Source organism: Oncorhynchus tshawytscha, linkage group LG06 (assembly GCF_018296145.1).
Source record: "Oncorhynchus tshawytscha isolate Ot180627B linkage group LG06, Otsh_v2.0, whole genome shotgun sequence".
Taxonomy (NCBI): domain Eukaryota; kingdom Metazoa; phylum Chordata; class Actinopteri; order Salmoniformes; family Salmonidae; genus Oncorhynchus; species Oncorhynchus tshawytscha.
The window spans coordinates 13,836,080-13,855,010 of record NC_056434.1 but is presented as its reverse complement, the minus strand read 5'-3'; the positions used below and the strand labels follow the sequence as shown (position 1 = coordinate 13,855,010).

The 18,931-nt window shown below is 43.9% G+C and overlaps 1 protein-coding gene across 1 annotated transcript; it reads right to left on the bottom strand.

The window, feature by feature from the left end:
• Nucleotides 1-843: 843 nt before the first annotated feature.
• On the bottom strand, nucleotides 844-18,645 carry LOC112252065 (ras-related protein Rab-3B). Its single transcript, XM_024422978.2, has 5 exons — nucleotides 17,726-18,645; nucleotides 16,732-16,956; nucleotides 3,095-3,213; nucleotides 2,838-2,962; nucleotides 844-1,354 (listed from the first exon to the last, which is right to left on the bottom strand). The coding sequence occupies exons 2-5, from the start codon at nucleotides 16,954-16,956 to the stop codon at nucleotides 1,164-1,166; spliced, it is 660 nt and encodes a 219-aa protein (XP_024278746.1). The 5' UTR covers nucleotides 17,726-18,645; the 3' UTR covers nucleotides 844-1,163.
• Between the last annotated feature and the right edge of the window lie 286 nt (nucleotides 18,646-18,931).

The window sequence follows — 18,931 nt, the reverse complement described above, 5'->3', positions numbered from 1 at the left end:
AAACTAGATTGAACTGGCGTCTGTATCCAGTGGTTAATTTGTCTTCGCATTAGTGCTTGTAAAGGACGGTCAACAAGAGCACTAAACCAAATTATTCTGAACTTGAAGACTATGCAGCTATCGAGGCTCGTCTCCTAACCCGTGTAAAACTTGTAATGTGAACTGATGTGGTCTTGTGTTTCTTTGTGCGGTGGTGAAGCCACTTTTTGGAAGATAGAGGCAATGCTGTGCTTACCTGTATACCCTGCTTAGTGTTCCCTGACCTCTGAACCAGCTGGAGGTCAAGGCTACAGGGGGGAAACATATGTAAATAGTCGTAGTAGTGGTGGTAGTGGTAGTTATTGATGGTAGTAGTTTTTGATGGTAGTAGTTTTTGGTGGTAGTAGTAGTGGTTATTGGTAGCTTGATAAATTACATTGTATAGTTGGCTACCTTTTTGGAAAGAGGTTTGTGGAACTTGTAATAGCTTTACAGGGAGTTGGGAAAGAACAGTAGTGGAATGCTACCTGTCCCAGGCCTGCTGTTTTCAACTCTCTAGAGACAGCAGGAGTGGTAGAGATACTCTTAGTGTTCGGCTATGACAAGCCAACTAACATTTACTCCTGGGGTGCTGACTTGCTGCACCCTCGACAACTACTGTGATTATTATTATTTGACCATGCTGGTCATTTATGAACATTTGAACATCTTGGCCATGTTCTGTTATAATCTCCACCCGGCACAGCCAGAAGAGGACTGGCCACCCCTCATAGCCTGGTTCCTCTTTAGGTTTTTTCCTAGGTTTTGGCCTTTCTAGGGAGTTTTTCCTAGCCACTATGCTTCTACACCTGCATTGCTTGCTGTTTGGGGTTTTAGGCTGGGTTTCTGTACAGCACTTTGAGATATCAGCTGATGTATGAAGGGATATATGAATAAATACATTTGATTTGATTTTGATGTGAATGGCAAGTATCGTAGTGGAGAACTGAGGGGCCAAATGAGTAGTAGCTCATTCATACTATAGGGCCAACCCCAGCCGCACGGTGCTGGCTCAGATAGTTTCTATTCAAATGGTATTTTCCAGCATGCTTCCAGCAACTATGGTAGAAGCGTAACCAGGCCAGCCAAGTACGGCTCGGCATAGCTTGGCTCGGCATGGCTTGGCTCAGCCCTATAAGTGTGAGTCAGGCACAGGTGCACTTCTGAGGTAACTGGGGGGGCTTGTCGGTGAGTCTGGTAGTCTTGACGCCGGGGACCATGGGCGGCTCCACGTCCACTCGCTCGGACATCTTGACGCAGATGATGTCGACCAGCCGTTCAAACACCTGGCGGACATTAATGTTCTCCTTGGCGCTGGCCTCGTAGTACTCGAACCCTGCACACAGACAGAAGGAGTACATACAGTATGGTGAGTACATAGCTCTGGTCCAGGGCGTTAGTGTGCGTTCCTCTAATAAGTTAATAAGTTAGTAGTGGAATGCACACTAACACCAGAGCTATGTGAGGACACGGCATACTAAATATTACACAGGTTATACCATGCTGTGTACCAAGTACGAACACGCTCCAGGATTCGATAAGATACCCTCAACAGTGGTCACACTTCAGCCAACCGTTCAACAGTTGAGAGCAAGAGGCTAACACAAAGCTCCAGGAGTGACAGGTCGTCTCAGAAAGGTGACATCGGAGCAGACAGCATGAAACAACTAGCACTGATTAGCTTGCCTCCACAACATGGGGCGCAAAGCACAGACATGGCACGTTATGCCGCACAGCTATAGAGATGACGTACAGCTATAGAGATGACGTACAGCTATAGAGATGACGTACAGCTAGAGATGACGTACAGCTATAGAGATGACGTACAGCTATAGAGATGACGTACAGCTATAGAGATGACGTACAGCTATAGAGATGACGTACAGCTATAGAGATGACGTGTGTAGACTCTTGACAAGACTAGAGTAATGCTAATAACACATATAGAGAAGAACTGATGTGGATTTGCTTATACAGTGCCCTCCGTAACTACTGGGACAGTGAATAATGTTGGATGTGTTGGTTGTGTTTCAGATTATTTTGTGCCTAGTAGAAATGAAATGTAAATAACGGTGCAACTGTAACTTTCTCACTCATCATATTTCACAATTCATTCAGGACTATCCATTATCATGGAAGCATCCACATTAATGTAGATGTGTTTAGAAACATATTATATTCTTATTTACAATAAAAGTGACTCCAAGATGACACAATGCATTATTGGGCACAAAATAATCTGAAACACAACCAAAACAAACAGCAAATGCACACAATGAGGTCATTGTGTGCTAGGAATATGGGACCAAATACTAAACTTTTTTACTACTTTAATACACATAAGTGATTTTGTCTCAATACTTTTGGTCCCCTAAAATGGGGGGAGGTCTATGTGAAAAAAAAGTGTTGTAATTTCTAAATGTTTCACGCAATATAAATTAAAATGCCCTCAAATGAAAACAGACAGTCTGCACTTTAACCTCATAGTCATTGTTTGATTTCAAATCCAAACCTTTCGAGTATAAAGCCAAAAGACAAATGGCTTCACTGTCCCAATAAGGGCACTGTATAGCCCCAGGGGATAAATCTTTATTGTGTATTACCAATTTATTCTTCATTCATACTAGAATAGAGTAGAGTAGACACCATTTTGTTCACCACCACAATTCCTCAGTGTGGTTTCAATTAAAATCTCACAAACATGGAATCTTGTCCTGGCCAGAAATACCATGCAGGTCAGCACTGCTATAAGGCGAAATAACATGAATTTCAGCAGAAGGACAGTCTTGACAATATGGTAATCCAGGCAATTAACTCACCTAATTGGTCAGCCAAGTGCTTCCCCTTCTCTGTGGGCACCACCCTCTCCTCGCCCACATCACACTTGTTGCCCACCATGATGACCTGAGCGTTATCCCACGAATAGGTTTTTATCTGGGTAGCCCTGAAACACACACACACACACACACACACACACACAATCAGTGTCTTCTCCAGTGGTGAGTAATGAAAGCAGCAAAGGAAGCCATTTGAGAGTATTGAGAGACAGCCCTGGTGTCTCAGTCAGCAGACCCACCAGTCCTGCACAGCATTGAAGGACTCTTCATTGCAGATGTCGTACATGAGGATGAAGCCCATAGCTCCTCTGTAGTAAGCGGTGGTGATAGTCCTGTACCTCTCCTGCCCTGCTGTATCCTAGGAGAGACAAAGGCATATTAATATTGTTCAATGTTCATATAGCATCTTATGATAATAAAGAAGCTTTCAGTGCTGTGTGAAAGAACCACTGTACAAGAGTAAAAAAACATGTTTGAAAACTGCAATGGTACAGGGCAATATTATAGGTTGGCATTTATTGAGAAGACTCATGTACTGGAGGCAGCTCTGCAAAGTGGTCACTAGATAGCACAGCCACAAAGTCATCACGTCTGATTTTAAACCTAACCACACTGCTAACCCTAATCCTAAACTTAAATTAAGACCAAAAAGCACATTTTGGTTTTCATACATTTTGACTTTGCATCTTGCCCATCTAGCAGAAACTCGTGACAATAAACGTCAACCTTCCAATGACACAGGAACTGCCATCGACAGAATGGTTTGCTATGGCAGACAGATCTTTGTCAAAGGGACTGACTGTGACTGGGGGACATTAAGACATGTTAACGGGAGTTGGGGGGTTAAAAGAGGCTTGGATGGAAAGTGACGCCAATACCCTTATCTGGAATCTTCCAAATCTAGGCTTATAACCACGCAGGAGCTGTTGCCTGGGAAAATCCCAAGACACAGACGCTACATCTTTGAAATGCCAGAATAACCACCGGGATTGTCAAACTCACGCTTTTCTCACCTCAACTCATGGCACGTGATACGTGTGGAAGTTGCAATGTCACATTGGCAATCAGAACAGTAGCAGTTGCATGGCCAAGCTCTCGGCTTGCCACTTATCATTTAAGATTTATTTATTTTTATTATTATTATTATGTTTTCTTCTTGGGCCTCTATAACTATATTTTTTATTTTTGTTGTTGTTGTGTGATTTGGATTAATCCCCTCTACCACATGGAACCCCACTAATCTACTGACGGAACGCAAGAGGTGGCTAACAACAGACCTCCATCCTATGCTAGCTTGCTACCGATGGCCTGGCTAGCTGTCTAAATCGCCGTGACCCCCAACCAACCTCTCCACTCACTGGACCCTTTTGATCACTCGACTAAGCATGCCTCTCCTTAATGTCAATATGTCTTGTCCATTGCTGTTCTGGTTAGTGTTTATTGGCTTATTTCACTGTAGAGCCTCTAGTCCTGCTCACTATACCTTATCCAACCTATTAGTTCCACCACCCACACATGCAATGACATCTCCTGGTTTCAATGATGTTTCTAGAGACAATATCTCTCTCTTCATCACTCAATACCTAGGTTTACCTCCACTGTATTCACATACTACCATACCTTTGTCTGTACATTATACCTTGATGCTATTTTACCGCCCCCAGAAACCTCCTTTTACTCTATGTTCCAGACGTTCTAGACGACCAATTCTCATAGCTTTTAGCCGTACCCTTATTCTACTCCTCCTATGTTCCTCTGGCAATTTAGAGGTGAATCCAGGCCCTGCAGTGCCTAGCTCCACTCCTATTCCCCAGGCGCTCTCTTTTGACGACTTCTGTAACAGTAATAGCCTTGGTTTCATGCATGTTAACATTAGAAGCCTCCTCCCTAAGTTTGTTCTATTCACTGCTTTAGCACACTCTGCCAACCCGGATGTTCTAGCTGTGTCTGAATCCTGGCTTAGGAAGACCACCAAAAATTCAGAAATTTTAATTCCAAACTACAACATTTTCAGACAAGATAGAACTGCCAAAGGGGGCGGTGTTGCAATCTACTGCAAAGATAGCCTGCAGAGTTCTGTCCTACTATCCAGGTCTGTACCCAAACAATTTGAACTTCTACTTTTAAAAATCCACCTCTCTAAAAACAAGTCTCTCACCGTTGCCGCCTGCTATAGACCACCCTCTGCCCCCAGCTGTGCTCTGGACACCATATGTGAACTGATTGCCCCCCCTCTATCTTCAGAGTTCGTGCTGCTAGGTGACCTAAACTGGAACATGCTTAACACCCCAGCCATCCTACAATCTAAACTTGATGCCCTCAATCTCACACAAATTATCAATGAACCTACCAGGTACCTCCCAAAGCCTTAAACACGGGCACCCTCATAGATATCATCCTAACCAACTTCCCCTCTAAATACACCTCTGCTGTCTTCAACCAAGATCTCAGCGATCACTGCCTCATTGCCTGCATCTGTAATGGGTCAGCGGTCAAACGACCTCCACTCATCACTGTAAAACGCTCCCTGAAACACTTCAGCAAGCAGGCCTTTCTAATCGACCTGGCCGGGGTATCCTGGAAGGATATTGATCTCATCCCGTCAGTAGAGGATGCCTGGATATTTTTTTAAATGCCTTCCTAACCATCTTAAATAAACATGCCCCATTCAAGAAATTTAGAACCAGGAACAGATATAGCCCTTGGTTCTCCCCAGACCTGACTGCCCTTAACCAACACAAAAACATCCTATGGCGTTCTGCATTAGCATCGAACAGCCCCAGTGATATGCAGCTGTTCAGGGAAGCTAGAAACCATTATACACAGGCAGTTAGAAAAGCCAAGGCTAGCTTTTTCAAGCAGAAATTTGCTTCCTGCAACACTAACTCAAAAAAGTTCTGGGACACTGTAAAGTCCATGGAGAATAAGAACACCTCCTCCCAGCTGCCCACTGCACTGAAGATAGGAAACACTGTCACCACTGATAAATCCACCATAATTGAGAATTTCAATAAGCATTTTTCTACAGCTGGCCATGCTTTCCACCTGGCTACTCCTACCCCGGTCAACAGCACTGCACCCCCAACAGCAACTCGCCCAAGCCTTCACCATTTCTCCTTCTCCCAAATCCATTCAGCTGATGTTCTGAAAGAGCTGCAAAATCTGGACCCCTACAAATCAGCCGGGCTAGACAATCTGGACCCTTTCTTTCTAAAATTATCTGCCGAAATTGTTGCCACCCCTATTACTAGCCTGTTCAACCTCTCTTTCGTGTCGTCTGAGATTCCCAAAGATTGGAAAGCAGCCGCGGTCATCCCCCTCTTCAAAGGGGGAGACACTCTAGACCCAAACTGCTACAGACCTATATCTATCCTACCGTGCCTTTCTAAGGTCTTTGAAAGCCAAGTCAACAAACAGATTACCGACCATTTCGAATCTCACCATACCTTCTCTGCTATGCAATCTGGTTTCAGAGCTGGTCATGGGTGCACCTCAGCCACGCTCAAGGTCCTAAACGATATCTTAACCGCCATCGATAAGAAACATTACTGTGCAGCCGTATTCATTGATCTGGCCAAGGCTTTCGACTCTGTCAATCACCACATCCTCATCGGCAGACTCCACAGCCTTGGTTTCTCAAATGATTGCCTCGCCTGGTTCACCAACTACTTCTCTGATAGAGTTCAGTGTGTCAAATCGGAGGGTCTGCTGTCCAGACCTTTGGCAGTCTCTATGGGGGTGCCACAGGGTTCAATTCTTGGACCGACTCTCTTCTCTGTTTACATCAATGAGGTCGCTCTTGCTGCTGGTGAGTCTCTGATCCACCTCTACGCAGACGACACCGTTCTGTATACTTCTGGCCCTTCTTTGGACACTGTGTTAACAACCCTCCAGGCAAGATTCAATGCCATACAACTCTCCTTCCGTGGCCTCCAATTGCTCTTAAATACAAGTAAAACTAAATGCATGCTCTTCAACCGATCACTACCTGCACCTACCCGCCTTTCCAACATCACTACTCTGGACGGCTCTGACTTAGAATACGTGGACAACTACAAATACTTAGGTGTCTGGTTAGACTGTAAACTCTCCTTCCAGACCCATATCAAACATCTCCAATCCAAAGTTAAATCTAGAATTGGCTTCCTATTTCGCAACAAAGCATCCTTCACTCATGCTGCCCAACATACCCTTGTAAAACTGACCATCCTACCAATCCTCGACTTTGGCGATGTCATTTACAAAATAGCCTCCAATACCCTACTCAACAAATTGGATGCAGTCTATCACAGTGCAATCCGTTTTGTCACCAAAGCCCCATATACTACCCACCATTGCGACCTGTACGCTCTCGTTGGCTGGCCCTCGCTTCATACTCGTCTCCAAACCCACTGGCTCCATGTCATCTACAAGACCCTGCTAGGTAAAGTCCCCCCTTATCTCAGCTCGCTGGTCACCATAGCATCTCCCACCTGTAGCACACGCTCCAGCAGGTATATCTCTCTAGTCACCCCCAAAACCAATTAATTCTTTGGCCGCCTCTCCTTCCAGTTCTCTGCTGCCAATGACTGGAACAAACTACAAAAATCTCTGAAACTGGAAACACTTATCTCCCTCACTAGCTTTAAGCACCAACTGTCAGAGCAGCTCACAGATTACTGCACCTGTACATAGCCCACCTATAATTTAGCCCAAACAACTACCTCTTTCCCAACTGTATTTAATTTTAATTTATTTATTTATTTTGCTCCTTTGCACCCCATTATTTTTATTTCTACTTTGCACATTCTTCCATTGCAAAACTACCATTCCAGTGTTTTACTTGCTATATTGTATTTACTTTGCCACCATGGCCTTTTTTGCCTTTACCTCCCTTCTCACCTCATTTGCTCACATTGTATGTAGACTTGTTTATACTGTATTATTGACTGTGTTTGTTTTACTCCATGTGTAACTCTGTGTCGTTGTATCTGTCGAACTGCTTTGCTTTATCTTGGCCAGGTCGTAATTGTAAATGAGAACTATTTCTCAACTTGCCTACCTGGTTAAATAAAGGTAAAATAAATAAATAAATAAATAAATAAGATCACAGTATACTTGGTCGCGCTGCTAACGGCGATCTGTAGTGATGGGCTGTGAACCCAAGGCATGTATCAAGCATCTTAGCATCTGGATCAGCCCCACCTGGATATGTAATCTTATTAAAACCTGTTATGGCTAGATGTCCCGCTAGCGGCACACTTCAACAACATCCGATGAAATTGCAGTGTGAAATTCAAATGACAGAAATATAAATATTTAACACTCATGAAAATACAAGTGCTATACATCAAAATAAAGCTTAACGTCTTGTTAATTCAGCCGCTGTGTCAGATTTCAAAAAGGCTTTACGGCAAAAGCACACCATGTGATTATCTGAGGACAGCGCCCTGCATACAAAAGCATGTAAAACATATTTCAACCAGGTAGGTACGCCACGAAAGTCAGAAATAGCGATATAATAAATGCTGTTGGCACTCCAAAATGTCCCAGAATCATCACAAATGGTCCTTTTGTTCGATAATGTCCTTCTCTATATCCCCAAAAACTCAGTTTAGCTGGTGCGCTTCAGTCAATAATCCACCCAGTTTCCCTCCATCAAAATGCATACAAAATGAATTCCAAACGTTACTAATAAACTTCTCCAAACAAGTCAAACAATGTTTATAATCAAACCGCAGGTACCCTAATATGTAAATAAACGATAAAGATGGAGAATCGTTATTGTCTTTACTGGAGAAAAACAACAAAGAACGTGCTCACATCCACACACATGAAAACACTACAGCCAAAATGGGAGCCACCTTGAAAAACTACAAATTCTAGCTCATTTGTCCAAAAACAAGCCTGAAACTCTTTCTGAAGACTGTTGACATCTAGTGGATGCCCTAGGAACTGCAATCTGGGAGGATTTTGCCTCATAATAAAAATGACAGCCATAGGAAACAGTGGTAGGGTGAAAACATTTTTTTGGGGGGATGGTTTGTCCTCGGGGTTTCACCTGCCATATCAGTTCTGTTATACTCACAGAAATACTTTTAACGGTTTTAGAAACTTTAGAGTGTTTTCTATCCATATCTACCAATTATATGCATATCCTAGCTTCTGGGCCTGAGTAACAGGCAGTTTACTTTGGGCTGCTTTTCATCGGGACGTCAAAATACTGCCCCCTAGCCCAAAGAGGTTTTAACGGGAGCTAAAAGGCAGCATTTATCCTAAATAAGCAGTCCTACTCTGAAACGCTTGATACGGCCTCTGAGGTTTCTGATCACTTGACATCATCTGTGCCCCAGCTTTTTTTTATTGTAAGGAAAGGACAGGTTTGAATGTGTACACGTGCACTCAGTGGGTGCCATCCATATCAATGATCTGTTCCCAGATCTGTTAGTGCTGTATATAGTCAACTCCTATGGTCATACAAACAAAATACAAGGACCAGGCTACCACACCAACCTCTCCCTAATCGTAATAAGACTCTAAACCTAAATCTGATAAAAGACTCAATGACTCACCCATCTATTGATACCAATGACAGATCCACTGATCTCTCCACGTCATGATTGCCATCAATGTGACTTTCAGAAGTGTCAATATCTTATCTGTCAGTCCTTATGGCAGCTCAGACTCTTCCTAACATAACTGTTTGATCTTGATTGCAGAATGTAACAATGGCTGTTTTTCCCCGTCTAAATATAGAAAGCAAATTTTCCAGTAATGCTGATTTGTTGCTGCTTTGCTGCCTCTGTGTCCATTCGTTTGATTAATGCACATAAGCAAGCATATGTGTAGGACAAAGCCTAGCACTTTGTCCTGATCTAATTAATGGAGATTTCATATTCATAGACATAGGCTCCACCTTCGTGACCAAACACAATGGTTTAACACGAACAACGATGCGTTGTGTTTTTACTAGGAATGACGTAATTCTCGTTCAGATCTGAAAATGGATGGATTTTGAGGTTGCATGGGTAGATATACTTCTTCCTAAATGTCGTCCTATACTTGTTGGTGTATCAGCCTCCTAAGCAGAATGATTTCTAGGATGTCAATATAAATGAATATATTATGGGGATTTGTAATTTTGTCTTTTAATAATTATATGTGCTTGTTTTTACCAGAGGACCACTTTGGAGACAAGTTGTCACGGATTCCCCCAGTACTGCTGCTCATTCCGTTCACTAGCTCCGGAGGTCTACGTCACCGGCCTTCTAGGTGTCACTGAACTGGATTCATTACCACCAGCCCCGGACTGTCGTCTCATTATGCACCTGGTTCCCATTCCTCCTGATTAGAATATAATATATATATATATATATATATATATATATATATATGCCTTCTGTTCCCCATTGTCCTTGTCGGTTATTGTTACTATGCCCATTGGTCTTGTGAATACCTGTGCTGTTGTATCGGCTTCCATGCTACGCGTTATTGTGCACTTGTTTACGGCAGGCAGCGTAGCCCCAGTGATGTACTGGGCCGTTCGCACTACCCTCTGTAGCGCCTTGCGGTTTCGGAGGCCGAGCAGTTGCCATACCAAGCAGTGATGCAACCAGCTCTCGATGGTGCAACTGTAGAACCTTTTGAGGATCTGAGGACCCATGCCAAATCTTTTCAGTCTCCTGAGGGGGAATAGGTTTTGTCGTGCCCTCTTCACGACTGTCTTGGTGTGCTTGGACCATTCTAGTTTATTTTTGATGTGGACACCAAGGAACTTGACGCTCTCAACCTGCTCCACTGCACCCGTCGATGAGAATGGGGGCGTGCTCGGTTCTCTTTTTCCTGTAGTCCACAATCATCTCCTTTGTCTTGTGCCTGGCCTTTAACACGGGTCTTACCCCGTGTGTTGTTTAAAGGTTTACACCTCGCTCTTTTGTTTGGGTGGAGAAATAAAAAAAACTATTTCGTATTCCTGCGCTTGTCTCCTATCATTTTCCATCTTGACACAAGTGTTTTAATTAATACTTTTAAGTGCCTTCCTCTTGAGTCCACATTGTACATTTTATCCCCCAAAATTCAATTCAATCCCTGGGAGACAGTAAAACAATATGTAGCAGGCCGCATACCACTTCAGTAAAAAATTTGTCCGGATGCGTTGCCACCTTCCACCAGACCTGGGTTGAAATACTACTATCCATCCTGGGGGTCTAGAGTCCTGTGGAATGTCACTCTGGCCCTGGGGGTCTAGCGTCCTGTGGAATGTCACTCTGGCACTGGGGGTCTAGAGTCCTGTGGAATGTCACTCTGGCCCTGGGGGTCTAGAGTCCTGTGGAATGTCACTCTGGCCCTGGGGGTCTAGCGTCCTGTGGAATGTCACTCTGGCCCTGGGGGTCTAGCGTCCTGTGGAATGTCACTCTGGCCCTGGGGGTCTAGCGTCCTGTGGAATGTCACTCTGGCCCTGGGGGTCTAGCGTCCTGTGGAATGTCACTCTGGCCCTGGGGGTCTAGCGTCCTGTGGAATGTCACTCTGGCCCTGGGGGTCTAGCGTCCTGTGGAATGTCACTGGCCCTGGGGGTCTAGCGTCCTGTGGAATGTCACCCTGGCCCTGGGGGTCCAGCGTCCTGTGGAATGTCACCCACCCTGGCCCTGGGGGTCCAGCGTCCTGTGGAATGTCACCCTGGCCCTGGGGGCGTCCTGTGGAGCACCCTGGCCCTGGGGGTCCTGTGGAATGTCACCCTGGCCCTGGGGGTCCAGCGTCCTGTGGAATGTCACCCTGGCCCTGGGGGTCCAGCGTCCTGTGGAATGTCACCCTGGCCCTGGGGGTCCAGCGTCCTGTGGAATGTCACCCTGGCCCTGGGGGTCCAGGCCCTGGGGTCCAGCCCTGTGGAATGTCACCCTGGCCCTGGCCCTGGGGTCACCCTGGCCCTGGGGGTCCAGCGTCCTGTGGAATGTCACCCTGGCCCTGGGGGTCCAGCGTCCTGTGGAATGTCACTCTGGCCCTGGGGGTCCAGCGTCCTGTGGAATGTCACTCTGGCCCTGGGGGTCCAGCGTCCTGTGGAATGTCACTCTGGCCCTGGGGGTCCAGCGTCCTGTGGAATGTCACTCTGGCCCTGGGGGTCCAGCGTCCTGTGGAATGTCACTCTGGCCCTGGGGGTCCAGCGTCCTGTGGAATGTCACTCTGGCCCTGGGGGTCCAGCGTCCTGTGGAATGTCACTCTGGCCCTGGGGGTCCAGCGTCCTGTGGAATGTCACTCTGGCCCTGGGGGTCCAGCGTCCTGTGGAATGTCACTCTGGCCCTGGGGGTCCAGCGTCCTGTGGAATGTCACTCTGGCCCTGGGGGTCCAGCGTCCTGTGGAATGTCACTGGCCCTGGGGGTCCAATGTCACTCTGGCCCTGGGGGTCCAGCGTCCTGTGGAATGTCACTCTGGCCCTGGGGGTCCAGCGTCCTGTGGAATGTCACTCTGGCCCTGGGGGTCCAGCGTCCTGTGGAATGTCACTCTGGCCCTGGGGGTCCAGCGTCCTGTGGAATGTCACTCTGGCCCTGGGGGTCCAGCGTCCTGTGGAATGTCACTCTGGCCCTGGGGGTCCAGCGTCCTGTGGAATGTCACTCTGGCCCTGGGGGTCCAGCGTCCTGTGGAATGTCACTCTGGCCCTGGGGGTCCAGCGTCCTGTGGAATGTCACTCTGGCCCTGGGGGTCCAGCGTCCTGTGGAATGTCACTCTGGCCCTGGGGGTCCAGCGTCCTGTGGAATGTCACTCTGGCCCTGGCATAGTCCACACAAAGCCAATAATAAATGTTTCACTACGGTTCTGCAGCTGAGTGGGGTGTGTCATGTCGGAGCTCTGCGGGTCGGTGGACCCCTGGGGTCGGAGCGGGACGACCAAGTTAAATTATGTGCAGAACAGGGTTCAAATACATATGTATTTCAGTATCTGGTATTTGAAATGCTTTTCTGTGTATTTGACTTATATCAAATACACAGACCAAAACAGGTGCTTTTGTTTGCGTATTTGAGTGTAAATGCCAGGTGGTCTGCCAAGTGATATTTGACAGGATTTTCCGCTGCTTGTTTCAAGTACCATTGTCGGATGCTTGGGTTGAATGCATTCAGAAAGTATTCAGACCCCTTGACTCTTTCCACATTGTTACATTACAGCCTTACTCTAAAATGGATGAAAAAAAACATCTCATTAAATCTACACACAATACCCCATAATGACAATGCAAAAACTTTTTTTTAAACATTAAAAAAAAAAATTGAGCAAATTCATTAAAAAAATATAAAAAATGAAATATCCCATTTAAATAAGTATTCAGACCCTTTACTCAGTACTTTACAGCCTCAAGTCTTCTTGGGTATGACTACAAGCTTGGCACACCTGTATTTTGCGAGTTTCTCCCATTCCTCTCTGCAGATCCTCTCAAGCTCTGTCAGGTTATTTGGGGAGCTTCGTTGTACAGCTATTTTCAGGTCTCTCCAGAGATGTTAGATGGGTTCGGGCTCTGGCTGGGCCACTCAAGGACATTCAGAGACATGTCCCAAAGCCGTCATCAAGGTAAAGGATGGCTACTTTGAAGAGTCTCAAATATATTTTTGATTTGTTTAACACTTTATTGGTTACTACATGATTCCATACATGTTATTTCATAGTTTTGATGTTTTCACTATTATTGTACAGTGTAGAAAATAGTAAAAATTAAGAAAAACCCTGGAATGAGTAGGTATGTCCAAAATTTTTGCTGGTACTGTGATAGTGGTTGGACTATTTGGAATACTATTTGAACCCAGGACTGATTGTGTTCAAGTAAAGAACACTACATTATTATTATTATGAAATTAGTTATATGGAGGCAAGGGGTGTGAACGTTTAAAATAAATTGTGATAGTTTTGTTTTTCTTCTAAACGTTAACAAACTGAAAAACGTTTCTTAATTTAATTAATTTTTTTAATAACAGTGCCGTTATCACAAAGCTATCCCTAACAGGTCCCGATCATCATGATGAATGTAAACATTTTAATTCAACAAATACCCAACGCAACAATGCTGTAACGTTATTTGCCATGGATATAAAGCGTCATTGTCGTTAACAGTTGGACAAATGGCAGAGTGAGATAGCAGCGAAGTCCTGTTTGGCAACACTTTGAGAAGTTAAATGAAAAGGTGGTGAAATGCAAACTTTGCGAGGTGGAAGTGAGCTACAGTGGCAGTACAGGTGCAATGTTTAACCATCTGAAAGGGAGGCACCACGAGTCAAACCATTGCTAGCAGCAGCGTATGCCCCGAACAGACGAAAGCAGTGCGATAAAGGGACGGAGTGAGAAAATCACAGCGCTGATTACAGAAATGATTGCAGTTTATATGCAGCCATTGTCAATGGTAGTGGATGTCGGCTTCAATGCCCTGATGGCATATCTACACGATGCCATGTCGGAAAACCGTGATGGCCCGGATGGACATATTGTACAATGATTGCTCAATATGTACAAAGCGAAAGCTCTCAAACACCCCATATGTGGCGTTAAACACAAATTGTTGGGTGTGTATGAACACGCAATCATACATCACCGCAACAACTTCCCATCGATGGGAAGTGGGATATGAAGTCCCATGTACTGACCACTGAGAACATGGAGGAGAGGCACACAGCAGAGAACCTGAAAACTGCATTAATTACCATCGTTGCTGAGTGAGTGGGAGACAGCAGTAAGGTGAGCGCCATCTGGTTGCCATGACTGCGGTAGATTGAACTGCATCGCCCCCTAGCGGTCATACGCAGGACCATATCTACATTGGAAATTCGCATGAAATTAAGATTTTTTCTTAGTGTTTAAAGCTACAATATGTAACTTTTTGGGCAACTTGATCAAATTCACATAGATGTGAGTTATAGATCTGTCATTCTCATTGAAAGCAAGTCTAAGACACAGTAGACCTGTTCTATGTGCACAATTTCTATGGTTCCCGTTCTTTCGTATTAGCGTCTTTTACTTTCAGTTTTGTACATCAGCTTCAAATATTTTGGGTTATTGAAAATATATTTCACAGCGGTTTTTATGGTACATTGATTCTATACAGTCTTGAGTACTTGTTTTGTCACATAAATTATGTGAACTATTAGAATTTTAGCTACCCTGAAATTGTGGAGTGATTTCTGCATATTTCACCTTTAAGCATTTTTTTTAAGCAGTTTAAACTTTAAAAGGACCAATGCAGCCGTTTTTATCTCAATATCAAATCCTTTTTGGATAAGAATGACGTACCTTACTGTGATTTTTGACCATTTAATTGAAAACAATAAACAAAAATAGCTTCTTAGCAAAAGCAATTTCTCAAGCAAGAATTTTGCTAGTGTACCCGGTGTGAAATGGCTAGCTAGAAATAAATATTAAGTGGTCTTTTCAAACAGCTCCTACACTAAAAGGGCATCATCATCATTTTCACAGTGTTGTTTTAACCTCATAGTTTGGAAATATATTTAAAAAACACGTTTTTGACTGCACTGAGCCTTTAAGAATTGTTTTACAATGGAGGCTGTGCTGTTGCTGTGTGTATATGTACAGTACCAGTCATAAGTTTGGACACACCTACTCATTCAAGGGTTTTTCTTTATTTGTACTATTTTCTACATTGTAGAATAAAACGATTAAATAACACATATGGAATCATGTAGTGTCCAAAAAGTGTTAAACAAAGCTTTGCACACTCTTGGCATTCTCTCAACCAACTTTGATCATTTGCTTTAGCCTGCCTGAAGTGCCAGATGGGCGGGGCTTGCATTTTTTTTTTACTATTCTATTGGTCCAACCAGGCATGCTCAATCCCGCACAGATGAACTATTTTAAATGATTTGAACCCAGATCTGCATTCTACACCACTGGTTCTAGAGAAGCACTGGGTAAATAGGCTAGGCAGCAACCCTAACTGTGCTTAGAGTTTGCTGTAGTGGAGCTTGCTGTCTGCTCTCACAGAGCCAGTGATGACATTACTGTATGTCTTTTAAAGATTGTCGCTGCTGCTGCCAACATCAATCGCGCCGCAGCTGTTTTGAGAGGGACCACACCGCATTCTATTTTTACACCTCCAGTCTGGCATTGAAGACGGGCTCAATCTGCACTGATTACCACTCTCGGTTTATCACAAATTGCAATTTACTCTTGCAGTCGAGTCTGCATAGCTCCTCCCCACACCCCCACCACCCCCTGTATACCCTCTGTGGGTTCTTACCCCTTACCCCTCACTCAATTACCTCACAGAATCTTGCTGTTGGGGAGTAATGTGAAGAGCTGCTGCCATGACAACAATCATTATTCAATGATGCAAGCTCACCAGAAGCTTCTGTCTCCCTAGGCCTGCAGGGGAAATACTGTGTGTGTGTGTGTGTGTGTGTGTGTAATTTATCTACAATACAGTCATGACATCGTCCTGGCTGTAGTTACAAGGATTGGGTGCAATTGTGAATGTGGAGCTCAAGCCAGAAACAAATACTAAATGGATCAACAAAGCATAACCCAGAAGAGACTGAACATAATAATCATTATGCACATAATAACATGATTATCTATCCTGTATTTAGTCTACTTGTGCGTAATTATTATAATCCTTATGCACAGTGCACTCAAGCCCTGTATCTTGAGCAGTGGACTTTTAGCATGTATAACTAACTGCAGAATGACCATATAGGCCTAATTGAATGAAATATGATCCTCATCTTATGTTAGGTCTGATCAAGCTCAGACTGACTGAAAACAGGTGACAAAAACTTCAGCTGCATCACATGGCACATTTATGGTGACATAGATATAGAATAGAACACAATAGAAACATAATAGCTTCAAAATCCACAAGGTGATAATAGATTCAGTTTGAATTGACTAGAGAAAACGGTCTACAACTCACCCATATCTGGAGCTTAACCCTCTTGTCATTCCTGTAGACAGTCTTGACTTTGAAGTCTATGCCCACTGTGCTGACGAAAGAGTTGCTGAACGAGTCGTCTGCGTAGCGGAACAGAAAGCTGGTTTTTCCCACGCTGCTGTTTCCAATGATGAGGAGCTTGAACATGTAGTCAAAGTTCTGGTCGGAGCCATCTCTCTGCCCAAAGCGCTGGTCTGCCTTCGCCATCTGTGGAGCATTCATCATGTGGGCAGCAGGCAGACGGGTGGATGAGTCAAGAAAAGGTAGAAGGAGGAAGTGGAGGACGCTATATCAAATGTTTCAGTCATTTGCAGGAAACCATGGTTACTGGACAAGTATAGTAGGGCTATAATGTGATGTTGTGGAATGTCGAATCCATTATCAACACATTTGAGTTATACGTTGAACATCTTCTAGATCGGATCTCAGCAATGTCATGACACTTGGAGAAACGCATGTTGCCTATTAGCCTATAATATATAATTAACAAAAAGGGATTTTTAATACACAATGGTGTTAACTGGATATATTAGCCTAGTTGAATTTATTTCAGTCATGTGCTAGTTTATTTTGAATGTGTTTTGTCGGCTATGTATGTAGGCTAAATGGTTTGTCAGTGCAAATATTCTGCATTAAAACAGGTTTAAGCCTAGGTGTGCTACATTATTCAAAAAAGAAGAATAAAGCTCTAACTCAAAGTGCAACGTTTATAAGATAACATCTTCATTCAGATAAGCCAGAGACATCCATGTCTGTATACAGCAGGCTTGTGAAACCATCAATGGACGAATTGATGCCATCGTTATGCTTGAGGCACAGGTGTAGCTACTATGCAAATATATCATTTGACACAAGGGAAATTGTCTTAGGCCACATTATGGTACTGCTGTCAGAGACAACGACCGATACAGTTACTTCTGTAATTATAAATGTATACGGATAACAGGTAAAATGCCAATACATAATGTTTTATTACCTCTATAAATCTTCTGTGGGTGGTTCTGTTTTCTCGCAGTTCTTCGTTGGCTCGCCTACTGAACTGAGCTGTAGGCTATGCACCTGACGAAGTCAACTCGTTGGCGAAGCGACCTCTTGATTATCGATATGAATCAGCTTCTGACTTAATCTGTAAAGAGATTGGATAACCTATAAAGTAATGGGAGTCGAATTGCGAGTGTTGGATGAAAAAAATGTCAGAAGCGAAATAATGAATGTTTATCATGCGTTCCTATACTGCTCTACGCGGCCATAAACATTGTCGACAGACATCCTGCAATTTACAAAGGTGCTGAAAAGAAAAAGGTCTTAAAAACATGAACTCCGCTGTGAATGAATGTACCAAATTTCCAGACAGACACACCTCTGTAGGAACAGTAGCCTATCAGATCACCCGACGGCATTAGAGGAATTTGCACGGGTGAGACATGACTCATTCATGAAATACCAATAAAAATGTAGTTAAACATGTATTTATAGCCAGTGGTACCAGAGGCAGCTCGAAAGCACCGCGCAATGTTTACATTGATTGAGCAAAGTACATATGCAACCGGAAAAGCATCTATGCATTGTTCATAACCGTACAAACCAGGGTAGCTATTTTGCATGTTATGAACGTTCCTTTTGAATTTATTGTAACAATATATCAGGACACTAAATAAATGGGTGCAACAGGTGAATGATACTGTACGTGGCCAGTCATACCGCTCAAGTTGCAACTATGTAAAATAAGTGAACACAGAAATTGTCTAACCATTCTTTCAGTATTACACAGTTACTCTATAATATAAACTCAGGAAAAAAAAGAAGCGTCCCCTTTTCAGGACACTGTCTTTCAAAGATAATTAGTTCAAATCCAAATAACTTCACAGATCTTCATTGTAAAGGGTTGAAACACTGTTTCCCATGCTAGTCCAATGAACCATAAACAATTAATGAACATGCAGCTGTGGAACAGTCGTTAAGACACTAACAGCTTACAGACGGTAGGCAATTAAGGTCACAGTCATGAAAACGTAGGACACTAAAGAGTCCTTTCTACTGACTCTGAAAAACACCAAAAGAAAGATGCCCGGGATCATAGCTCATCTGCTTGTACATGCCTTAGGCATGCTGCAAGGAGGCATGAGAACTGCAGATGTGGCCAGGGAAATAAATTGCAATGTCCATACTGTGAGACGCCTAA